Source organism: Dromiciops gliroides, chromosome 2 (genome assembly GCF_019393635.1).
Source record: "Dromiciops gliroides isolate mDroGli1 chromosome 2, mDroGli1.pri, whole genome shotgun sequence".
Lineage (NCBI taxonomy): Eukaryota > Metazoa > Chordata > Mammalia > Microbiotheria > Microbiotheriidae > Dromiciops > Dromiciops gliroides.
In genome coordinates, this window is record NC_057862.1 from 388783732 (window position 1) to 388800576 (window position 16845).

Consider the following 16845-nt stretch of genomic DNA (forward strand, 5'->3'; position numbering starts at 1 on the left):
ACCTTTGGACATTTCTTCCCTCCAGCTCCCCAGTCCTCATGTCTTCAGTTGAGATGAGTTTTTTCTTGTTTACCTTTCCATGTGTTACAGCATATTAGAATGTAAACCACCTGAGGGCTGGCACTATGATTTTACCTTTCTCTGTGTGATGAAATAATGAGATTTAGCAGATACTCAAAGACCCACCTGGAGATTAATCTAGACTGATTGAATCAAGTGAGAGTGATTAACTGCTGATGATTAGCCTACTTCAAGTTAACTGGATTGTAATCACACCTTGAGAACACCTTCAGAACCAATGGATTTAGATGATGCCAACCAATCAGCTTGAAGCAGTGTGTAAGGACCGCCTCTGTTCCAGACCTATAAAAAGCTTCCACAATCAGTTTGCTGGAGAGAGTTCATGATTGAAGCAGGCTTGTGGCAGAGGATTTGAGGAAGAACCAGACCAAGCTGGAACTCTAGGCTAAATAGGCTTTTTTCTTAACTTTCTGAATTCTATGGGAATATCTGTATGCTTTAATAAAATTTTAATGCCCAAGGATTGGTGCTAAAGCTTCCAATTTAAGGCGACCACAATTTAGATTTTAAACATCACAGTTTGGCAACCACGAAGGGATTGCTGAACCCCTCAACCTTCTAATCTTCACATTGGGTGAGAAATTTTATGTTTGTAAGTATGTTAATGCTTCATTTTTGTGGACTTTCTGTTTTGATTTATCTTTACCTGCTTTTGCCTTTAACTAATAACTTTATAAAGCATTGGTGTTATGAAAGAGAAAATAAAGGGGTTGAAGAAAAACAAGAGAAACTTTATCATCATCATATTTCAAGAATCTGTTTCTATTGCCATAAACTGGCACATATTTTGCCGAAATGCAGAAGTAGACAGCAAGATATTAATATGAGATGTGGAGATTTTAGATATTGAAATCAAAAATGTTCTAAATTCACTCAGAGAAATAATGTCAGTTCAAATGTTACATAAAGGTTTCCTTTTTATGCCATTGTATCTACATTTTGAAATTAATAGTATGAGTTTGTTTTCATTGAGATTTTCATTCTTTTAAGATTGTGTTTTGTTTTTCCAACTGATTATTTGATCAAATTACATAAGGTATTTCCTTGGTAAATTGATTACTATGATAAGTGTAAATTAATTCTAGAAATACTATTTTTGCAAAAAAATTTTATTTGGAATCATTGTACATTGTAACTTATATTCCGACTCAAAGCAAATTCACAGTTTTTGTGATCATTTCACATTTTTTGCTATCATTATTATCCTCAAATTTTTAAATGAGGATAATTAGGCAGATGATACAAAAGGTGATGAAATGAAGATTTTAAAAAATTCTTTTCTTCTCAATTCATGTTTTTAAGAACTTTCATTGTTTGATTTGATTACTGGCAAAGCTATTTTTTACTGTTTCATCAAGGAACACCTGTTCCTAGAAGAAACAAAGGGGGGAATGTGATGAAATAATGAGATTTAGCAGGTACTCAAAGACCCACCTGGAGATTAATCTAGACTGATTGAATCAAGTGAGAGTGATTAACTGCTGATTAGCCTGCTTCAAGTTAATTGGATTGTAATCACACCTTGAGAACACCTTCAGAACCAATGGATTTGGATGATGCCAACCAATCAGCTTGAAGCAGTGTGTAAGGACCGCCTCTGTTCCAGACCTATAAAAAGCTTCCACAATCAGTTTGCTGGAGAGAGTTCATGATTGAAGCAGGCTTGTGGCAGAGGATTTGAGGAAGAACCAGACCAGGCTGGAACTCTAGGCTAAATAGGCTTTTTTCTTAACTTTCTGAATTCTATGGGAATATCTGTATGCTTTAAAAAATGTTTAATGCCCAAGGATTGGTGCTAAAGCTTCCAATTTAAGGCAACCACAATTTAGATATTAAACATCACATCTGTATCCCCAGGAGAAGGGGAAAGGAATAAGCATTTATATTGTACCTATTGTGTACCAGGCATTGTGCTGAACACTTTATTTTATTTATTTATTCATTTATTATTATTATTATTATTATTTAGTGAGGCAATTGGGGTTAAGTGACTTGCCCAGGGTCACACAGCTAGTAAGTATTAAGTGTCTGAGGCCGGATTTGAACTCAGGTACTCCTGACTCCAGGGCTGGTGCTCTATCCACTGTACCATCTGGCTGCCCCAAAACACTTTATAATACTTATCTCATTTGACCCTTATACCAAACTTGGGTAGGTGCTGTTATTATCTCCATTTAAAGTTGAAGAAACTGAGGCAGAGATTTTTTAGAAAGTGATTTGTCCAGGGTCACAGCTAGAAAGCATTTGAAGCTGGATTTGAACACAGGTCTTCCATGTTGACCAACTGACTGACTGTTTCCCTAACGGCACTATAAGTTCCCTGAGAACAGGGACCATGTCTCTATTCCCTCTTCATTTTATTTGATTTCAAGAAACATTCATTAAGCATCTGCTTTATGTAGTGTCTTATGCCAAGTGCTGGGAAAACTCAAAGTTTCCATATGATAAAGTCCCTTCTTTAGTAGAGGAAGGAAATAAACGCAGATAGGTGGGGTAGCTAGGTGGCTGAGTGGATTGAAGTGGATTGAAGGCATTTGTTTAAATGCAATATCAGACACTTACTAGCTGTGTGACCCTAGGCAAGTCACTTAGCCTTTGTTTTTCTTAACCCACTGAAGAAGAAAATGGCAAACTGCTCTAATATCTTTGCCAAGAAAACCTCATAATGGGGTCCCAAAGAATAAGACGTGTGAGTGATTGAAGGGAAAAAAAAGTGTTTTGTTTATTTTTTTACATGAGAAGAGTGTATTTATATATACAACAAGATATTCAACACCCCATAACCTTATTGTGTTAGAACATCTCTTTGATTGAGTTCTGAAATGGAACAATCAAATGTGTGATTTGAGTGTAAATGAGGCCTAGACTTTATTGACTGAGTAAGCCAGGTGTTAGTGGAGGAAGTGTTTCAGGATTGGATGAATCCCACATATCCTGTGGGGCTTGGATAAAAACTGCAAGATACTGATGGAGCTGCTTCAGCCAGGCCCCTGAGAGAGATCCGGTCTGTTGCAAAGACCCAGAGACAAGAGACAGAATATAGTGTACAGGGTGTAATAATAAGACTCATAGGATAATACTAATAATAATACAATAATTGAATAAGATTAAGTAAAAGTCTGGAAGCACCAGAGGAATGGAGCTATCCTCATTATTGACTTAGGTCAAACAAAAAACAAGTGTCAGGGTCCAGATTCTCTCCTATATCTTGCTGCCTCAAGCTATTGTGGGCTCTCCTTTCCCTCTGGGCTGTTAAGAGCTCTCCATGCAATCGCTGTGGTTGGGTCTCTTCCCGGGCGTTCCCATTTCTTTCTGGGGATGTTTCTTGTGGTTTTCCTACAGGATCAATGTCCCCCTACTCCACAGGTCCTTAGCCCAGCTGGGCCTCTCAGCAGGCCTATAAGGAGGAAGAGCGGATGGGTTTGTCCTGGGAGATTCCCAAAGCCCCTTGGAGCCCCTTGGAGCCCCTTGTCCTGCATGGGGAGGAAGGGAAGAGCAGAAGCAGCCAACCCAGGAAGGGCCTCTGCTAAGGCCAGTACAAAGGAGGAATCAGGGGACAACCGGCTGGGCTATTTCCGCCCACTGGGCTGGAGCCACTGGGGGTGTCATGTCAATAAACAACCCCTGATCCGACCCAATAGACCTGCCCAGGACCCAGCATTCCAGACCAAATCTGGAGGGAGCTGAGAGCAGGGAGCTTGTCCCCTGGCCCCCCACCAAGTTTCCAAAGCAAATAAAGCTAGACTCTAGACAAAGTTTGGGGAGGGGGGCAGAGGCAGGGCGGGAAGAGGTCTCTTTCAGGCTTCAGGGTTAGTGTTCTCCAAGGCAACCCAGCTCCCACTGTCTGGGATGCCATTTCCAGCTTCATATATAGCCACGCACTTAGGGTGGGGGGGGAATTGGTAGTGCCAGTCCTTCACTGACTGTCATGGGGTATCCTAGGCCTTCTCTGAGGACTGTGAGGAGTGAGACTGGTTGTTCCAGGGAGAGAGCAATCATCGACTGTTGTTTTTCCACTGTCTAACTGCCTTCTCTAACATGTCTCATTTGGCTCCATGTCCCTCCCGGAAGGAAAACAAAATAAAACAAAACCAAACCTCTGCCTGGGAGTCAGGAACTTTTTCAAATGTTCATGAGACAGTGGAAAGAGACTGGCACTGAAGTCAGAGGACCTAGGTTTATATCCTGCCTTGTCAGCTTGTTGTTTGGGTGACCTTGAGCAAGTCACTTACCTTTTCTGGGACTCATTTTCCTCATCTGTAAAATGAAGAGGTTGGACTGGATGAACCTTAAGATCCTTTCCAAGGGCACTCTTAGGTCAGAGTTAGTAAAAACAACAGATTTAGCAGATTTATCCTAGACTATGACGCCTAAACCACTTAGGCCAACAGATAAAGCAGGGGATCATTTGGGAGAGATGCCTAGGGTTCAGTTGACCTCTCCCAAGCAAAGGTTTGGGAGTCTCTTTGGAATTTAGGGCATTTTATTATTGTTGTTCAGTCGTTTCTTATGGTTTTACCCTATAGGATCAATGTCTCCCTACTCCACAGGCCCCCAGTCCAGCTGGGCCTCTCAGCAGGCCTAGAAGGAGGAAGAGTGGATGGGATGTATGACTCTTTTTTTTTTTTTGGTGAGGCAATTGGGGTTAAGTGACTTGCCCAGGGTCACACAGCTAGTAAGTGTCAAGTGTCTGAGGCTGGATTTGAACTCAGGTACTCCTGAATCCAGGGCCGGTGCTTTATCTACTGCACCACCTAGCTGCCCCTGTATGACTCTTTATAACCCTATTTGGGGTTTTCTTGGCAAAGACACTGGAGTAGTTTGCCATTTCCTTTTCTAGCTCATTTTGCAGATGAGGAAACTGAGGCAAATAGGGTGAAGTGAGTTGCCCAGGGTCACACAACTACTAAGTTTCTGAGGCCTGATTTGAACTCAGGAAGATGAGACTTCCTGACTCTATGCCAGCACTCTATCCACTGTGCTACCTAGCTGTACCCAAACTTTTTTTCTTTCTTTCTTTTTTTTTTTCTTCAGTCAGGCAATTGGGGTTAAGTGACTTGCCCAGGGTCACACAGCTAGTAAGTGTTAAGTGTCTGAGGCCGAATTTGAACTCAGGTACTCCTGACTCCAGGGCCGGTGCTCTATCCACTGCGCCATCTAGCTGCCCCACTGCACCCAAACTTTAATTGAGAGAGACAGAGATAGACCTCTGGATTTGGAATTAACCTGGAACAATGAAGGCCAATCCAGGTGGAAGGTGGTAGACAATCAGATGATAGATGAGAGGAAGCAGTTGTTCAGTTGTGTCTGTTTGATTCTTTGTGACTCCATTTGGGGTTAGAGTTAGGGTTAGCAAAGATACTGGAAGGGTTTGCCCATTTCCTCCTCCAGCTCATTTGATGGATGAGGAAACTCAGGCAAACAAGATGAAGTGACTTGGCCAGGGTCACACAGCTAGTTAAGTATCTGAGGCTAGATTTAGATTTGAAGTCAGAAAGATGAATCTTCCTGACTCCAGGCCCAGCATTCTACCCTGCCCAACATCCAGAATAGATACAAGGTAACCTTTGAAGGGAGGGCACTGGCAGCTGTGGGGCAGGTGTGGAGCAGGGAAAGGCCTCCCTCCAGAAGGTGGGATTTGAGCTGAATCTTGAAGGAAGCTAGGGATTCTAGGAGGTGGAAATGAAGAAGGAGAATATTACAGGCATGGGCACTGCCAGTGCAAAGACATGGAGACAGGAGATAGAGTGTTATGGGTTAGAAATAGCAAGCAGAGTTTGACTGGGTCATGGAAGGGTGTCACATGGGAGGGGACTAGAAAGAGAGGAATGGTTCAGGTTGGGAAGAGCCTTAAGCACCAAACAGAGGAGTTTATATTTGATCTCAGAAGTAATAGGGGGCAGCTAGGTGGGGCAGTGGATAGAGCACCGACCCTGGAGTCAGGAGGACCTGAGTTCAAATCTAGCCTCAGACCCTTGACACTTACTAGCTGTGTGACCCTGGGCAAGTCACTTAACCCAAATTGTCTCACAAAAAAAAAAAAAAATTGAAAAAAAAAGAAGTAATAGGAGGAGACCCTAGAAGAAATTGAGAAATGGGTGTGGTCTGACCTACACTTTAGAAAAATCACTCTGGCAATGATGTGCAGGCAGGATGGCTTGGAGTGGAGAGGGACAACAGTTAATGACAGTTACCCAAAAAGGGAACGGACTGACTTGGGAGGTGGGTTCCCTCTAACGACAAGTTTTCAAGTATTTGTGAGGGTTGGTGTTGAGGAGATTTGTGTTCAGATATAGGTTGGACCGGATGGCTCCTGACCTCTTCAGCTCTGAGATTTTTGTGCAATTTTGTGATTCTATTATCATCCCCATTTTGTAGGTGAGGAAACTGAGGCCCTGATCCATTAAATTATCCACCTGATGAATTAGGTAGTAGGCCTCAGATCTCCTTTCTCCAAAAATGAAAGATCCAAGATGCAGTTCTCTGGGAAGCCCATGATGATCCTAGCTCTGGTTCTTAGTGGCACTCCCCACCCCCTCCATTCACCCAGGCTTCTCTTTACCCTTCCCCCTCCACATGCGATCAATTGCCTCATACCTGTCATTCTAGCTTTGCAATATCTCTCTTTTTTCCTTTCCATTCCCACAGCCACTATAAATCCAGGCCCTGATTACCTCCCCAGGACTATTACAATAACCTCCTAACTCATCTTCCTATTTCTGGCCTTTCTCTCTGCAATTCATCCTGTATCGGCCGCCAGATTAACAGTCTGAACACATGACTTTGATCAGGATCTCCTGTGTCTCACACACACACACACACACACACACACACACACTCTATAGCTCAGGGGCTCCCTATTGCCTACCTAATAAAATTCAAACTCCTCAGTCTGACATTCAAGGCCTCCCACAATTCCCAGACTTTCTAGTCTTATTTCCTGTGCAGGCAAGTGGAATAAAGTGCTATCTGGGACATCAGAAGACCTGGGTTCAAATCTCGAATCTGTCACTAACTCATCACCTGTGTGACTTTAGCTGTGTTATTAATCTCTCTCTGGGGCCTCAGTTTTCTTATCTATAAAGTGAGGGGCCCAGACTAGATGACCTAAGGTCCCTTTCTGTTCTGACTCTCTGAATCCACTCCCCTATAGGACCCTAAGCTTGGGCCAAACTAATTTAGCTCCTATTGCCTGACAATGCTGTGTGCTTTCCCATCTCTGTGTCGTTGCTCATACTGTTTCCCTCACTAGTCCCCCAATATTCTCTTATCACACTACTCTGAACCAATGACTATTTTTTGTTGTTGTCTTTTTTTTTTTTTGCAGGGCAATGAGGGTTAAGTGACTTGCCCAAGGTCATACAGCTAGTAAGTGTCAAGTGTCTAAGGTTAGATTTGAACTCAGGTCCTCCTGAATCCAGGGCTGGTGCTTTATCCACTGCACCACCTAGCTGCCCTCTGAACCAATGACTATTGAGCCAGCCTTCAAAACCTAGCTTAAATGTCATCTCCTCCATGAAAGCCTCCCTCCTGATCCCCACGATGGAACTGATCTCTTCTCCCCTAGCTCCTATGGCACTTTGTTCACCCTCTCATGTCATTAATCACATATCACCCCATATGATAATTATTTATGCATTTGTTTTATCTTTCCTATTGGACTGTATGCTCCTTGAGGGCAAGGCCATGTCTTATCCAATTTTATATCTCCATCAATATCCAATACTTTGCAGATATTCAGTAAATATTGAATGAATGAATGGATCAATTAATTAGCGAGCCCTTCCATCCATCCCTTTTCCACAAAGTAAAGACTTTGCTCACCCTTCATTGGAGGTGTTGGGAGCTGGCCAGACGCTACTGCCTTTCATCCCAGACAGGAAGGCTAGGCCTAACAACTTGGGGATTTGGAACAGATGTCCATGAGCTTGCAGGGGGCTGGGAAAGCAGTGACCTCTATCCCATTCTGGATGTCCTGCCCTCTTCACTTCTGTCCTTCACCCCCTTCTCCTTGGGGACCCCTAATCAGTGCTGACCTCTCACACTCCTCCTCCAAAAATTCCCTGGGGCAGAAAGCAAGGCAAAAGGACAAGGTCTCTTTTCCTTGCCATGGATCGTCCATGCTGAAGATGAGCCAAGAGCTCACTCTGCTAGCTATGTTGTTCAAGACAGCCTTGGCCTTGAACCTTGCACATGGAGCCCCATCCTTAGGAGTGAGACCACAGAGTGGGTGGGGGTTTTGATATCAACATGATGACAAATGGGCCCCCCTTCTCCTGAAATATTACACAATCTCACCTCTTCTTAGCTAAAGTTGAAATCTATTGGCACTCACTCAAGGCCAACAAAGGCCCACATTCTATTTCTCTTTAGTATCAGGGACTGGAGAAGGCTCTGTTTTCTGGTGTATTATGATAGCATGTGAAGGCTGTAGAGAATACCACTCATGTGCTTTGTCCTGCTTTAGTACAGTTTTAGGGATTTTTAAACACCTTGCAATGAGTGTCTTAATTTTCTTATTGATCAGAAAACTAAGATTTCAAGCTTTTATAATGGGGTAGGGGGAGCTAGGTGGTGCAGTGGATAGAGCACCGGCCCTGGATTCAGGAGGACCTGAGTTCAAATCCGGCCTCAGACACTTAACACTTACTAGCTGTGTGACCCTGGGCAAGTCACTTAACACCAATTGCCTCACCAAAACAAAACCAAAACAAAACAAAACAAAATTATAATGGAGCAAAATATTCCACAATATGGTAGAATATGACAGCCAAACATAGGATGTGGCTGAATAAATAGCATAGCAAGAGGGGCTATGGCTAAGTATGTGACGTAGTAGAGTCCAGGAATTTGAATACCATTGCCTTTGCTCTGGGCCTCATTCATAATGAGTCTCTAGGGTCATAAGACACATGTAACCCATTTAATCAAATCAGCATCTCTGACTTGAAAACAATATGTCTTCCCCCACTTCCCTCCCCATCCTCATCCCCATTCCCTGTCCCAGATTCCAAATTCCTTCCCCCTTAGCTCTGGTTCTTAGCCAGTCCTATCCCTGGGTAGCCAGCTCTCTCCCCAGCTTCCCACCTCCGCAGGCCCAGGGCTTATATCTCTCCTGCTTCCGGGCAGCCTTGGCCCTGTAGAGACCCCAGTCCCATGTGGGGAGCCCTCTTTAGCCTTCTTTGGGATAATTGCCAGATCTGGAACCACAATGGATCAGGCTGTTCTTGGCCCAAATAAATAATAAGGACAGATTCCTGATGTATTTTGCTGGTGAATGTGTGTTTGTGTATGTGGGGGGGATTAGCACCCAGATGGGCTATTATTTTAATTACTTGGGCCCCAGAAGATAAAATCCCTTTCCTTAGCACAGAAGTTCTTAACCTAGCATCTATGAATTTTAAAAAGAAGTACTTTTATAACTGTCTTTCATTAGAATTGGCTTATTATTTAATCTTATGTATTTTATTTTATGCATTTAAAAACATTATTCTGAGAAAAGGTACGTAGGCTTTACCAGATTGCCAAAGGGATCCATGATGCCAAAAAGATTAGGAGCCCTTGCGTAGGATGACCCAGCCCACCTCTACCCAAACAGACAGACAGACAGATGGACAGAAATGTATATAAATGTCTGTATATACCTCATCAGAGATACCCCATGCGCCATCATAAATTCTGAGTGCTGGCAATTTAGGGGTGAATAAAGAGAGCCACTCATTACAGAGAAAATTTAATTTCATCTAGACCAATGCTCTGCAAATAACCACCATTCCCACTCTGGAGTAGGAGACTTCACTCTCACCTTTATGCCCCAGTGTAAAAAGAAAATCCATTTTTACTTCTGTCCTGTGTGGGCATAGAGGGTAAGATCATTGTTCTTCATGCTGATCAGTCAAATGCCCAACTTTGGTTTCCATGGGAGGGATGGAAGGAGAGGGAGGGGGGAGCCAGAGAGGGAAAGCTCCCCCGATTCTTTCTTTTTTTTGTTCCCCCAATTTCAATGTAACAGAAACCTTCCCTCCAAGTTCCACCGCACTGCCCTTTCCCTTACCCCCACCCAGTTGTCCAGATCTTGCCCTAGCAATTGTTGTCTGCAAAGCTTCTGCTGTCACTTTCTCTGGACCTGGTAGAGCTGAGCCAGCATTTGATAGGGAAGCAGGACAAGTAGTGAGAAGGGAGCCTGTGATTGTACTTACCCAGCTGTAGGGTGATGTTGACTGAGTTGGGGTACTGGACCCCAAAGGCCATGGACTGGCTCTGCCACCACGTGCTCTCTTCCTGGCTGTGGAAGTCGGTCAGGTAGGAGGCATTGTGGTGGTGGTCGGGGTCGCTGGCATCACAACGGTGGCACAGCTGAGTGTCTCCAGGGGCCCCCATCTGGAGGCAGTACTCTTCGGGTGGGGTGCCACATGTGTTGGTCACTTGGACATGACGGCCAAATGCCGCATTCTCAAACGTTGGCAGACAACGCTGTGGGTGCCCTTGCCCATCATAGCAAGCATCCATGCCCCCATGGGCCAGTTGGAGGCCCAGACAGAGCAGGATCCCCAGACGGAGATTAAGAAACTCTTCCATGGTGAAAGACTCAGAATGCCCTCTCCTTGTGTTCTCTTTACTCACTTGGGATTGGGCTCCAGGTCCCTCCTCCAGGAAAGACAAATGCTTTTGAAGAACAGGCCCCCTTTTCTCCCACAAGAGGGGCCTTTTCCCTCGCGCTCAGTTCCATCTTGTGGACGTGCCTGGGAATGCCCGAAGACCTAATCTTAGCTCAAAGACTGGATGGAATTTTCCCTTTGCTCCTTTACCTTGAGACAAGGAGGATGTTGCCGGCTAGCCTTTCTAGGGCTCAGAATTCAGATCTCCACTCTATCCTCTGCTTGCTATAGAATGCCCAGACAGATCATTTTCCCCATCTGAGGCTCAGTTTCCTCTTCTGTTAGATAGGATGATTGTCATGTTAACTGCCCAAGATGAAAAAAGAGAGCGAAATTAAAATGACAATAATAAAATTAATGATACAGAAACCCTTCCTATTTGCAGGGAGACATGGTCTGAATAAGTCAATCAACAAATATTCTTCAGGTACCTACCTAGTAGGTACCAGGTACAGTACCAGGTATGGAGGATTCAAGGATAAGGAATGAAACAATCTCTACATGTCAAGCACTTATTTTCTAATGAGGGAGACAATAATATGTATATAAATAGATAGCACAAAAATAAAATTGATAAATACATAGATATATGTCTATCTGCACAAGGTAATTAAATTGAAGGTTGTTTGGAAGGGAGGAGATTAGCAATTAGAGGCATCAGGAAAAGCTTTATTCAGAAGAGGGTGCTTGAGCTCAGTCTTTTTTTTTTTTGGCAGGGCAATGAGGGTTAAGTGACTTGCCCAGGGTCACACAGCTAGTAAGTGTCAAATGTCTGAGACCAGATTTGAACTGAGGTACTCCTGAATCCAGGACCAGTACTTTGTCCACTGTGCCACCTAGCTGCCCCCTTGAGCTCAATCTTAAAGGGTAAAAGGGATTCTGTGAGATGGAAATCATTAGGGAGTGCATCCCAAGCATCTGAAATGCTCAATGCAAAGGCATGGAGACAGGAGATGGAGTATCAGCAATGATGAACTGAGAGGTCAGTTTGGCCTTCTAATGAAGAATAGGGACGGAAATAATATCTAATAAAGCTGGAGAGATAGGACAAGTCCAGGTCATGTAGATCTTTAAAAACTAAAGAGAGGGGGCAGCTAGGTGGCGCAGTGGATAGAGCACCAGCCCTGGAGTCAGGAGTACCTGAGTTCAAATCTGGCCTCAGACACTTAACACTTACTAGCTGTGTGACCCTGGGCAAGTCACTTAACCCCAATTGCCTCACTAAAAACAACAACAACAACAAAACTAAAGAGAGGGGTTTGTATTTTTTCTAGAGGCAATGGGAAGCCATTGGAGTTGGTTGACTAGGAAAGTCATCTCCCCCTACTGTCTCCTCAAAACTGTTGACTTCTCTCAGCTTCCCTATCACTGTTAACATTGTCATAATTTTCCCAGTTACCCAAACAACTCAAACAAAACCTTAAAGTCATCTTTAACTCCTTCTTCTCTCACCTACGCAATGAATTCCCTAGTCTGTACAGTTCTGACTTCATGATATTTCTTTTTTTTAAATTTTTTTAATTTAAATTTTTATTAATTTTTATTTTTTTTAGTGAGGCAATTGAGGTTAAGTGACTTGCCCAAGGTCATACAGCTAGTAAGTGTTAAGTGTCTGAGGCCGGATTTGAACTCAGGTACTCCTGACTCCAGGGCCGGTACTCTATCCACTGTGCTACCTAGCTGCCTCTTCATGATATTTCTTACATTTTTATTCCCCTCCAGGGTTGGCTTCTGGACTTTTTCTGGACTTCTCTGGACTTAGCTGCCATTCCTTAGGTACCTTCTCAAGTGTCTGGACACTTCCTTTCTCATTGCTCTTTCTAATTCTCTGACTTCACTGGGGAGAAAGCCTCAATTAGATGCTAATGCAATGTTCTTTTCATTTAATACAAATGAATAAATATCTATTGAGAAATTCGACAGTCTAATTTAACAGGCATTAAGTATTGCAGTGGATAGAGTCCTGGGCCTGGAGTCGGGAAGACCTGAGTTCAAATCTTGCCTCAAACACTACTTGTGTAACCCCTGGGCAAGTCACTTAACCTTGTTTGCCTCAGTTTTCTCATCTGTAAAATGAGCTGGAGAAGGAAATGGCAAACCACTCCAGTATCTTTGCCAAGAAAACCCCGAATGGAGTTATGAAGGGTCAGATGTGACTGGAAAAACAACTGAGCAGCATTTTACAACTTGTTTCCTTTGCATTTTCCAGGTGTCAAACACAGGTTTTTTGCTTTGCTATTAAGTGAGAACAGGGTGTGCCTACAAAAGACCCCACTGACTCAGTCTCAGTCTTTTTTCCTCTCTTTCTGTTCAAGTAAGGAGTCAATAACTACTCTAAGGTTGCAGCTGGGGAGAGTACCAGCAGCCTATTCTCTCTAATGGAGCTGACATAAAGCCATGAACATGTAGTCCTGCTGCTACCTGTCTCTATTACGTTGATTCTTTCCCTGTTTTAGGTGGAGGAGTATTGCAGATACAATGGACTAGGTTGAACCTCTGTGAATTTAGAAAGGTTGGGAGAATAGTAGGGGTCCAGGACCTGGAGCCCACGCTAGAATTTATGGGCAGCCAAGCTAGGCGAGAAGTGAAGCCCCCGGTGACCTGGTTGACCTAGCCCAGTAGTGGATAGACATTGAGATGCTGGTTTCTGGAAGCAGGGGGATGATTTTTCTCTTTCTATTATGCCTCATTTGGAAAACAACTTGGTGGGACAAATGCTTTGTAGCAGTCATATTAAGCTTGAGCCCACTCTCCTCAGGGACCAAGGTACTAAAGGAAGAATGTGTTTCTGGTTTAGAGAAATGTGTTTGTTTTTCTGTTCTTACCATGGCTTCTCAGTAAATATCCCTTTTGTAAAAAGTAATTAATATTAATTGGTTAAATGACATGGGGCAGCAGTCAGTGTGGGTCAATTTATATTAGGGAGAGACTAATTGTAACTGGTGATTGACATTGGGGAGAACACACAGGAATGGTGTCAGCCAACAGAATTAGAAAGAAAATTTTCTTTTTCTCAGGAGTACCTCTAGAATACTGAAGGGGAGATGTAGCCAGCTGTGATTCCTCTAGGGACCCAACTCATCGATGAAAGTGGACCCCAGCTTATAGTAAGGCTAAAAACACATTTCTGAGTATCTGTGTTAGTTGTATTTTACTACTTGAAGATGTCTCTTTTAAAAGGCATGGGTTGGGCAGGGGGGTGGGAGAGGGGAAGGGGGGCTGAGGTAGGATCAGGTCACCCTCCAGGTACCGGGAGGAATCAGGACAACTACTTGTTTTGGTACTTTCCATAGAGAAAGTACACTTTCCCAAAGGCTTTCACTTCTGTTCCTGTTAGCAAACAGAAGATGGTAAATGAGAGCTTGATCCACCTGGGGGTTGGATCCTAAAGGCAAAAGTTGCAAATAGGACTTCTGCTTGTAAAGCAGCTCAGAAAACAGCTCCTACATATGATACATACCACTTCCCAGCCCCACACTGAAGTTAACAGCCTTTAAAATATCATTTTTATTTTGTCACTCAAAGAGCCTATGCTGACTCCTTCCTTGTTCATCAACTGGCATTCAACTCCTCAATAAGTCCTTTGAAGCTTTCCATAATCTAGTTCAATCTAATTCCCCCCTGCCCCCCATCATGTACTCTGAGTCAGTGTCCCATGAGCATTCCAGGCTCATTCCCACCACTGGGCTGTCATTTGTGCTGTGGTCCACACCAGCTATAGTGGAGAGTAGTAGAGGCAATGGAGAGACTGTTGAACTTTGAATCAGGAAAGAGCTGATTTGAATTCCGTCTCTGTTAGCTGGGTGACCAAAGATAAATTGCTTAACCTTTTTTTTCCCCAGGGCAATGAGGGTTAAGTAACTTGCCCAGGGTCACACAGCTAGTAAGTGTTAAGTGTCTGAGGCTGGATTTGAACTCAGGTCCTCCTGAATCCAGGGCCAGTGCTCTATCCACTGTGCCACCTAGCTGCTCCTTGCTTAACCTTTTGGATCCTCAGATTCATCATCTGTAAAATGGGGCTAATAAAACCTGTAGTGCCTGCCTACAAGGGTCCACTTGCAGTTTACTGGACAGATCACTCTAACTCCGATCTCTGTACCTTTGCCCAGGCTGTCCCCCATGTCTAGAATGTTCTCCATCTTCACTTTCATCTCATTGTGTCTGTGGCTTTCTTCAAGAGTCAGTTCAAATTTCACTTTCTGCAGGAGGGACTTTCCAGTCCCACAAACTGCTAATGCCTTCCCCTTTCAGATTACCATTATCTACTCTGTCTATGACTTGTACATACCTAGTGATGCCTCCTCTATTTCTGCTGTGAGCTCCTTGAAAGAAAAGACTATTTTGGGGGCAGCTAGGTGGCACAGTGGATGAAGCACTGGCCCTGGATTTAGGAGGACCTGAGTTCAAATCCAGCCTCAGACACTTGACACTCACTAGCTGTGTGACCCTGGGCAAGTCACTTAACCCTCACTGCCCTGCCCCCCCAAAAAAAAGAAAAAGAAAAAGACTATTTATCTCCCTCCCTTCTGTTTTTTATTTTTTTATTTTTGTATCCCTGGTGCTTAGCACAGTACATGGCACATACTAAGCACTTAATAAATCTTTGCTGACTGACCTCACCTCACAAATATATTGTGAGAATCAGTTAGGATAAAGAATGTGAAGAATTGAGGGAGGAAGAGGTTGAGCTGGATTGCACTGGGAAAACTAACCGGCACTTTCTATGGTGCTAAGACACACACAAAACCCCATCTTTTTTTTTTTTTTTAAACAGCAATATCCTTCTGATGATTCTATGTGACTCTGAATCAATCACACAGCTCCAGAGTCTTGGAAGGATCAGAATTTTGCTGCACCCTCTGGACCACAGACCGTGCCTGTGGGCCCTGGGACTCACACAGTCCTGATTGGTGAGGGTCTCATAAGGCCCGCTTCATCAAGCTAGCTCCGGCTAGGCTTCACTTTGCACCTTGGCTATCTTGCTTGTTGCTGCAGTGCCTGTATCAACCCCCTCTCTTTTTCTCCCAGCTCTGGGACCATAATCAGCTCTATATTGCCAGTGCTACTGGAAAGAGTATGTGTATCTGCTCCCCTATGGCTTCACTCACCATCCCACTGACTTTCCACATAAAAACACCCCTCCCTGGTCACCACTCGGCTACAGCATAACCTGCCCCTACTTGAATGCAATCTTCTTGAGGTGGGGGAATGTCTAACTTTTGTATGTATGTTTTTAATGGTTAGCATATTGCTTGGCACAGAGTAACTGCTTAATGTATGTTTTTTCATATATATATATTTTCAAATAATATAGGCTTTTTTCATTCATCCATTAGATGATTCAAAGAACAACGGAGAGTTGGATAGAAGGCACAAGTAGACTATAGTATATTAGTACCAATGACTTGAATGCAAGAAATACTGTAATTATCATATAATAAAAATGTGATTGGAAAAGAAGGTGGGCTGGGCTGGCTTAAAAAACGAGGGAAAATAAATAGGCAGTCCCAGTGCTTCCATGGTGTTCATGGAATGTTAAAAGACCCAGTAAAAGGTCTCCAGGGTATTGGATGTCCTCTAAGAAGGATTTATGTGAAGACACAGACAAGACTCCCACAGGGTGAGAAGGCATGAATGTATTGCAATTTGCAGTGCCTTCATTGATTGGGTAGATGTATCGCATGGATCTATTGAAGAACTAAAATACAACATTTGAATAGACCCATGCTGGTATTTTAATACCAGAGCCAAGGCTCCTCCTCTCTTATCATTCCTAGAATTTCTAATCAGCTGCCTGCTGGGTGAGCAGAGAGCTTCCACATCCTTTCCCCACCCTGACATGTTTTCCTCTGGACACTAGGCCATTGGCACTAATGCCTAGACTGGGCACTTGGTATAGTGAGTGGATGTATTGTGGTCCCCCAATTCCACCATACTGCATCTATGCTGCTCTTCTCCCCCTTCCCCCTCTCTCCTCCAACTGAGTCTTTTTTTGGGGGGGGGTGGGGCAATGAGGGTTAAGTGACTTGCCCAGGGTCACACAGCTAGTAGGTTTCAAGTGTCTGAGGCCAGATTTGAACTCAGGTCCTCCGGAATCCAGGACCGG

The 16845-nt window shown here is 43.7% G+C and overlaps 1 protein-coding gene across 1 annotated transcript in view; it reads right to left on the reverse strand.

The window, feature by feature from the left end:
• The window catches only part of LAMC3 (laminin subunit gamma 3), an 86453-nt gene extending 75771 nt beyond the window's left edge, over positions 1–10682 (reverse strand). The window contains exon 1 of the mRNA XM_043985224.1: positions 10281–10682. Within this exon, the coding sequence (XP_043841159.1) occupies positions 10281–10659 (379 nt within the window). The 5' untranslated portion in view covers positions 10660–10682. The remainder of the gene's footprint in view (positions 1–10280) is intronic.
• Between the last annotated feature and the right edge of the window lie 6163 nt (positions 10683–16845).